This window comes from Wolffia australiana, chromosome 7 (assembly GCF_029677425.1).
Source record: "Wolffia australiana isolate 7733 chromosome 7, ASM2967742v1".
Classification (NCBI taxonomy): Eukaryota; Viridiplantae; Streptophyta; class Magnoliopsida; order Alismatales; family Araceae; genus Wolffia; species Wolffia australiana.
In genome coordinates, this window is record NC_135841.1 from 8,307,484 (window position 1) to 8,315,918 (window position 8,435).

At 42.5% G+C, this 8,435-nt stretch overlaps 1 protein-coding gene across 8 annotated transcripts; it reads left to right on the top strand.

Moving 5' to 3' along the window:
- The first annotated feature begins 224 nt into the window (after window positions 1–224).
- On the top strand, window positions 225–8,435 carry LOC144705272 (Tetratricopeptide repeat (TPR)-like superfamily protein). Of its 8 annotated transcripts, none has more exons than XM_078577866.1 (5): window positions 226–3,067; window positions 7,285–7,398; window positions 7,700–7,766; window positions 7,834–7,994; window positions 8,185–8,435. In XM_078577866.1, the coding sequence occupies exon 1, from the start codon at window positions 358–360 to the stop codon at window positions 2,959–2,961; it is 2,604 nt and encodes an 867-aa protein (XP_078433992.1). In that variant the 5' UTR covers window positions 226–357; the 3' UTR covers window positions 2,962–3,067; window positions 7,285–7,398; window positions 7,700–7,766; window positions 7,834–7,994; window positions 8,185–8,435. The 8 variants fall into 8 exon arrangements, with proteins under 8 accessions (XP_078433994.1, XP_078433992.1, XP_078433995.1 ...); XM_078577869.1 differs by having other exon boundaries at window positions 7,834–7,908; XM_078577868.1 differs by lacking the exon at window positions 8,185–8,435 and having other exon boundaries at window positions 225–3,038; window positions 7,834–8,133.

Below are 8,435 nucleotides of genomic sequence, written 5' to 3' on the forward strand. Positions count from 1 at the left end.
GTAAGAGGTAGTGTAGTTTTTATTAGGTAAATTTGGTGGACAGAGAATATGAGGGGTATATCTCTAATTATTTACAGGCACGTAAAAATATAGGGACTTCTGTGCAAAATGCCAAGAAATCTTGGCATTAGAAAGCTTAAAAATTAATTAATTTTTAGCTGTCAGTTTTTAACTTTTAAAAAAATCTGTGATGGCCGTCATCCGTGGCAGCTGTTCCGTCTAGGGATCGGCAGAGTCACGTCACCTGTCACCATGACGGCAACGTGACAGACGACGTGATTGTGACAGTGACAGACTTAGGGGTCTGCGAGGATGACTAATGACGGATGACTAATAACAGACGGTGAGGACGTGACGATGACAGGGTGCCTCGAACGGGGGACCCGAAGAAGCGGCCCTATAAAGACAATTTGCGATATTTCTTTGATCTCGCGCTGGATTTTACCAGCTTTCGTTTTCTTGAATGATGGAAGTTTGGCGCGGAGACTGCGTACCATTTCGGTGATGGTTTTGAATTGCCGAGTTCTTGTTGCTCCTCCGCACAAGTTCTTGCCTGACCGCGTGCTGATCGGGTTGAGATCTCTCGTTGGGGGAGTTTCTGCTTTCGAACGGAGGCCGGAGATTAATCCATACTCCTACTCCAAGAACCTCCGACAGTGTATCGACAATGGAGATTTCCCCAGAGGAAAAGCTCTACATTGTCAGGGCCTTAAGAACGGTGCCGTTCTTGATCTGTTCTCGCAGAACGTCCTCTTGAACATGTACGTGAAGTCCAAGCTTATCAAAGATGCTCACAACTTGTTCGATGAAATGCTACGCAGAAACACCGTCTCCTTTGTGACTCTTATCCAGGGATACGTTCACATTGAGGAGTTTGATGAATCTGCGAAGCTCTTTCTGCGTTTCCACCAGGAAGGCCTAGAGTTTAACCCGTTTGTGTTCACCACTGTGCTTCAGCTCCTTGTAAAAATGGAATTTCCACAGTTTTCTCCGCTTCTTCACGCCTGTATTTGCAAACTCGGCTATGAACACGACACCTTCGTCGGAGCATCATTGATCGATGCTTATTCAATCACTGGCCAAGTCGATGATGCAAAACTCGTCTTTGACAGCATTCTGGTGAAGGACATGGTTTCTTGGACTGGAATGATCGCTTGCTTTGCAGAAAACGGTGAAGGAGAAGAGGCCATTGACACATTCTGCAGTATGAGGAGGATTGGTTTCAGACCAAATAATTACACTCTTGCCAGTGCATTGAAGGCTTCAGTGGCCTTGGCAGATCTTCAATTGGGGAAGAGTATCCACAGCTATGCACTAAAATCTCAGTACGATTGCGATCTCTATGTGGGTGGAGCTCTTCTTGACTTGTACGCCAAGTGTGGGGATATGAAGGATGCTCGCATGGTATTTGAATCAGTTCCTCACAGTGACATCATCCTTTGGAGCTACATGATTGCAAGATATGCGCAGAGTGATCTTAATGAGGATGCCATGCAACTTTTTCTGTTCATGTTGCGCTCTGGCCTTATTCCGAATCAGTATACATTATCAAGTGTCCTGCAGACTTGTGCTAACATGGGATTGCAGGAATTCGGTGAGCAAATTCATGGGTATATTTATAAGATTGGACTTGATTCAGAACTCTACGTTGCGAATGCGCTTATGGATATGTATGCAAAATCTGGATCTTTGGGAGAAGCAGTGGAAATATTTCAGCGGCTTGAGACCAGAAATGAGGTTTCATGGAACACGCTCCTTGTGGGTAATGTGCATTTGGGTTTTGGAGAGGATGCTTTGATTATATTCCTTCAGATGCTTGGTGGTCAAGTACTGAGGACGCAAGTTACTTATTCTAGCGCTCTTCGGGCGTGCGCAAGTTTAGCTGCAATGGAGCATACAATCCAAATCCATGGTTTGATCTCCAAGACTTTGTTCAATGAAGACATGGTTGTCAGCAATGCCTTGATAGACACCTACGCAAAGTGCGGGGCGATCATTGGCGCCCGTAAAATCTTTGATAATATGATGGAGCGTGATACCATTTCATGGAATACGATGATTTCGGGGTACTCTGTGCATGGTTTAGCTGTGGAGGCATTGAAACTCTATGAAAGAATGAATGAAACTAGTGTTAGACCCAACGCAATGACTTTCATTGGGGTCTTGACAGCATGTACAAACACAGGTTTGGTAGACGTGGGTTTATCTTATTTTAGGTCTATGATTCAGGAACATGGAATCGATCCGAGTATGGAACATTACACATGTATGGTCAAGCTCCTTGGCCGGTCAGGACGTTTTGATCAGGCTCTGAAACTTATCAGTGAGATTCCTAAAAAGCCAACCGCTGTTCTCTGGCGAGCATTGCTGGCCACATGTTTGCTTCACAAAAATGAAGAGCTGGCGAGAGTTTGTGGGACACGTGTGCTTGAATTAGAACCCCATGATGAGTCAACTCATGTGTTACTGTCCAATATATTTGCCACTGTGGGAAAGTGGGATGAAGTTTCCCACATCAGAAAGTCAATGAGGGACAAAGGAGTGAAGAAAGAGCCTGGTCTGAGCTGGATTCATCACCAGGATAAAGTTCATTCTTTTGCAATTGGAGATATGTCCCACCCTGATATGAGGGTAATTAGGGCAATGCTGGAGTGGCTAAGCATGAAGGTCGGAAGGTCTGGCTATGTACCCCATAGACATGCCATTTTACATGATATTGATGAGGAAAAAAAGGAAAGTCTTCTGTGGGTTCATAGTGAGAGGCTTGCAGTTGCATTTGGGCTGATATTTACACCACTTGGAAGGTCGATTCGCATCATCAAGAACCTCCGATGTTGCTCTGATTGCCATGTCGTCTTGAAGTTGATTTCTGGTGTAACTCAGCGGGAGATTATTGTAAGAGATATGAATCGTTTTCATCACTTTGCCCAAGGAACCTGCTCCTGCGGGGATTACTGGTAGAATATAGTTTTTTGGCTCCTGTGAGATACGAAAATCGTGGCTTATCTCTTAGGCCTCTACAATACGCCTCCTTTCAGGTATTCAAAGGGTGTCTTAATGACGCAAGGTAAACAAAACGAAATAGTTTTAAATGCTGCCCTCAAATTACTTCATTTATACTATCTATAAATTATGGCTTATTATCTTTCTATCCACTATTTGTCATAGTTTCTTTATTTTGCTGTCCTTTGGTTGTTCCTTCTTGTAGCGTCCCATAGAGCAGCATCCTGAGCTGACTGCCCTTCCAAAGCACTTTTTACATTGACTTGCGGCTGCTATTGAAATTGATTGAATTTATTTTACCGTGGTATGGACACGGTGGAACAACCAAGATTTCCACCATGTACCGAAATTCCTCTCAAAAAGAAACTTCTATTAATGCAATATTGATTCATCCAAAAGAGAGAGAGACTCATTTTTTTTGAAAACAACAGAGAGAGACTCATAGACGCCTTGTGGAGATTTATTGAGGACCAAGAACAGAAGAGGAAGATTGGAGAAGGAAGATAGAAGAACAAGCGGAGAAGCTTAAATGGCTTACGACTCAAGAATTTCCAAATACGGAAATCCTTGCCCTTGTGATGACTGGATAAAGCTCAGTCGTGCCTAGAAGAACCGCTCCCATTCATTCATCTGGTGTCCCTCAAATGTCTTCAGAAGGGGTATTCATAACCCCACACTTATTTAAGACTCTGTTATTTCCCCCCATACGGCTCTATCTTGACTGACCTTTCTGCTGACAGGGTCTTCCGTTGACTTTGAGCCCATCAAACAAGGGGGGAAGAGAGAGTGTTGCAAACACTACCCCTTCTGAGGGTTATTTTGGTCCTTTTTCCCATTATTTCCCTCTTTAAATAAATGTGATCCTCCCCTAAGGAGGGAAACAAGGAGTCATTCCCCTTTCTCTGTTTTCCTTAGCCAAGTTCCATTCATGGCTTCTCCGCTCTAATTGACATTCTTCTGCTGCCCTTGTCTCTCTCTCATCCGCTAGTGATTGTGAAAGTCACAGGCTTCTCTCCCTCCCCTCTATCCTAAATCAATGATTGATGCCCATTCACCAATATTTTAAGGTATATTCAGATAGGATCTCAACAGGGATCATATGTTAGAGAATGTTTTTCTCATATGCATAACTGACAATATACTTATTTAAGGTTGAGTTTTGAGAAATTCTGGCCTCTTGGAGCTCCTCTGATAACTTATCGACCACAGGTATAAGAAAGCAGCTGCTTACTGTGGTTTTGTTGAGTATCTTAATGCTCTCAAGATTGAATAACAGTCTCTTTTAGGCGAAAACCTCACAACTGGCCAAAAAAATCATTCGCATGGTGCCTTGTCACCCAGACTGACAGGAACCCTTGCGATCTTGAAAGATTTGGGAAGATAATTGCGCCTGCCTACTTCCACCAATTCAGCGGTTTGTCATTCACGTACTTTTTTACTGTGAACTTTGCCTTGAGAGCTTCTCCTCAGCCAAACCCTAGACGACAGGTGGAAGGAGACAAACTCACAAGGAGAACAGAGAAAAACGGTAATTGATTCTGGTCAACTGTTCCCGGTCACATTATATATTAGGGTACACAGGTTGTACATAATGGGCCTCAGATTGGGCTAAATACAGAAAGACATATAAGGAAAGGTGAACGACATGTAATGCGCCAGCTAACATTTACAATTCTTGTGGTTAAAGTCATGAGTTGCTGGAGCTGTCCAACCTTTTGATTTATTATGGGAGTTTCCAGATGTGTACCTAACTAGGAAGGAGAATGGTTTGGTTGTTCATCTGGGTTGAAGAGTATATATAAACCTTAAATGTAGGGATTTGGGTGATTCTTTGGTTTTACTCAACTATTCTCCTCGTCTCAGGTATGCCCCCCCAGCAGGATCGTATCAGTTCCTTTGCCGAGAGGGCTGATGTTTTCATCATCATCAACTAAGACAAAATCTATAAGACCACACATAGTCGTCAACTTCATCCTCGGGTCCAACACTCCTGCAGTTGCAAAGGCCTGGTTGTGCCATAGCATTAACACATACTTTGCTATCTTTGTATTCATAACATCGCACCCGTTACTTAAATTGATGAGGATTTTCTGGTGGTAAGAAATTTTTACGGCCCCAATTGTACTCCAATGGTTCTTGATAAAAATCCAACAGTGTTCACAGTAGAAGAGGAGTGTGGAGGGAGATGAAATGAGAGAGAGAAAGAGACGGCAGACTGGATGACGCTGTCGAACAGACGATATGGACAACGCCATGTGCTCGTGGTGACTCCCGACTCGGTCACAGGTCTGGACGTCTGCGAGAGAGATCGGTTAGGAGGGGATCGGGACAGGAAATGGCACAATGTCACTTACAGTAGGTAAAAGCCCCCTTCTCCATTCTGATAGACGGCTTAAGTAAGCCTGACTATTGGGCCTTTGGCTTGGGCCGGGAACGACGCTCGTAGACGCAATTGCGTATCGCATCTGAAATTCCGCATGGTGAAGGTGGACAACGATTTATAGGAAAATTTGACATTGAGATATTGAGGCAGGGTTACGGGAGGAGCCTCTTGAGTGCAAAAGAACATGATAATAATAATAAAAAAGATGAATAGAAAGGAGAACTAATAGTTTATCTCTCTTCTCACCTCCTATCTGATGAGATATCATATGGATGTCCTCAGATTCAATAATGGGGTATGGAGTCCTTAGATCAACGATGAAGAAATTCAAAATCCAATTGATCCACCAATCCAAGAATCATGTATGCCAATCTCAGGCTCAGCAGGAGAAGTGAGAGATTGATACGATCCCCCCCCCAAAGGGTATCTGATACAGTCTTCTCAGAATGATACAAATTCGGACTAGAACAAGTAGGTAAACAGCAATATATTCAACAACGTGTAGGGTACAAGTACACGAACCCTTGTTTACAGAAGCTATCTCACAAGACGATCACTCGCCTCCCAATCTCTTAAGTATATCTTAAAAGCCTTAGGAAACTCTCCCACTTCTTCTTGAGAGTATTTTTCCTATCCTATACAACATTATCTACACCTATTTTATACTATCCTAATTGGGCAGTTACACTGTTGCTTCAGTTGTCTCTTCGAACATATCCAAGGGTGGTGTTTGTTGGAGACCTCCCCTGGATTCTTCTTCAGGAGATGCCTCAGTTGGTTGTGTCTCCTCAGATGCCTCAGTTGGTTGTGTCTCTTCAGATGCCACAGTTGGTTGGCTGCCATAACTGTCATTTTTATAGTCAAAATCGATTTATTTCTTCTCGTGTATACTTTTGGAAGATTCATATCAGTATCTTTGGAAGTTTAGCCCACTAGGGGCATTTTAGTCATTTCATGTTTATGGTAGATTGCTTCCTTTTCTTATAAATATGTGTAGCCCTCCCTTGTGGAGGGCAGTCAAGACTGAAGGTAAGATTGGCCGCTTGCCTCACTATCTCAATCCTCTTCGTCTCGGTCCCGTCCCCTTGACTGTCCAACGATCCCCTATCCTTGTGATCGTTTCACTGGATCTTCAGCCGGCTCGTCCCTGGTCGACCCCTCTACCCCCTCTGTTCGACCCCTCTTATCATTCCTGTTTCACACCTCTACCCCGGGAACTTCTACCTCGCCTCGACCTCCAACCACCTTCCAATACGAACCTAGACCAAGGTTCGTATCAGAGATGGAGAAAGAGAAAATTAGCAGTTGTAGACCAGACCGGATCAGCATTGTCGTCCTGTCGGCTGAATCAGCTTCTTCAATAATTAAAAACCCAGATCCTTTTCGAGGGGGCCTCTCTCATTTATATCCGGACAAATTTACTAAATTTTCATTAACTGGAAGGAAATCAATTAGTCCCCACTATGTGAAAACTGAGCTTTCACGTAAAGTACTTTCTGTTAAGGAAAACTGAGCTTTCATGTGAAAACTGAGTTTTCACGTGAAGTACATTTATATCCGGACAAATGTACTAAATTTTCATTTACTGGAAGGAAATCAATTAGTCCCCACTATGTGAAAACTGAGCTTTCACGTGAAGTACTTTCTGTTAAGGAAAACTGAGCTTTCATATGAAAACTGAGCTTTCACGTGAAGTACTTCCTGTTAAGGAAAACTGAGCTTTCATATGAAAACTGAGCTTTCACATGTAGTACATTTATATCCGGACAAATGTACTAAATTTTCATTAACTGGAAGGAAATCAATTAGTCCCCACTATGTGAAAACTGAGCTTTCACGTGAAGTACTTTCTGTTAAGTTCTGTAAACATAAAATACTTGGCAAAAATTTGTCATTAGGCACAAGACTTTCAGGCTCCCAGCAGGGATAACATGAAGGACAATTTATTATTGGCGTTAATTTTTGGCTCAAGGTCAGCTGATTTGCGTTCAGCCCTATCTGTGAGAATGCAGGTACACCTTCTCTTGTGGCCTCTCTCTCTCTCTCTCTGTCTGCAATTTTCTGTCTATTTGTCTTTCCTCTGTGACTGTCCCTCCCTAACTCTATTTCTTTCTGACTCTCTCTTATTCACACTCTTTCTTTTGTCTATCTCTCTTACTCTCACTCTTTCTTTTGTATATCTCTCTTACTCTCTCTCTTTCTTTTTTTTTTGAAGAAAACTCTCTCTTTCTTTTGTATATCTCTCTTTCTCTCACTCTTTCTAACTTTCTCTGTATGTCCATCTCCCTCTATCTCTCTCGCTCTACAAATTAGTCCAACTCAGGGTGGAGCATGATCTTCCAAAGGAGCGGCCATTTCAAGGTTTCTCCTGAATACTATGGTATGCAAATAGTAAATTAATTTAAAATCTGAATTTTTTGATTTTATAGGTTTTGTTATGTTTTTAGGAATTTGGCAGAGTCCTGTCGGTTAACTTTGTGAATCTTTGGGGCATCTTCAAAAAGTTTCTGCTCGAATCATGGGTAGGAGAAGAAGAACAAAATCGAGAAGAGATCTGCTATAACATTATGCTATTAAAGCTCGTGGAAATAACTTTTGCGAAATTAGGGTGAAAACTTTGTAATTTGCTATTTATTTATTTATTGCCATAGCAATGGGCAGGGCCATCTATATAAACATTTTCTTCTGAAACTGCATTTAAAGTAAAACTGATACAAATTGATTTGGAATTTTTGATTTTTTTCCAACCCAGATTTTTTATTGATGAAAATGCAACTCTTGCCTCTACATTTTCACAGTTCATATCCTGAGAACAAGGGAGCGGCACATCCTGGATCGGATGTTTGGGACGCGAGGGGATAGAAGACGATGGTGGACGAAACTGTGATGTATATTTCGTCACGTCACCCGTCCGTTACATGTCCCTAGATTTTACGAAAATTCTTCACAGGTACGTGACACGTCACAGGCCCTCACTTCCTGTCCTCTGTCATCCGACGCCATCCCCATCACATGTGATGGAGGGTTATACAAACAGTTTTTTGGTATC

Excerpts from the sequence above, each read along its gene's own strand:
- LOC144705272 (XM_078577868.1), top strand. The coding sequence starts at position 358 with ATGACAGGGTGCCTCGAACGGGGGACCCGAAGAAGCGGCCCTATAAAG.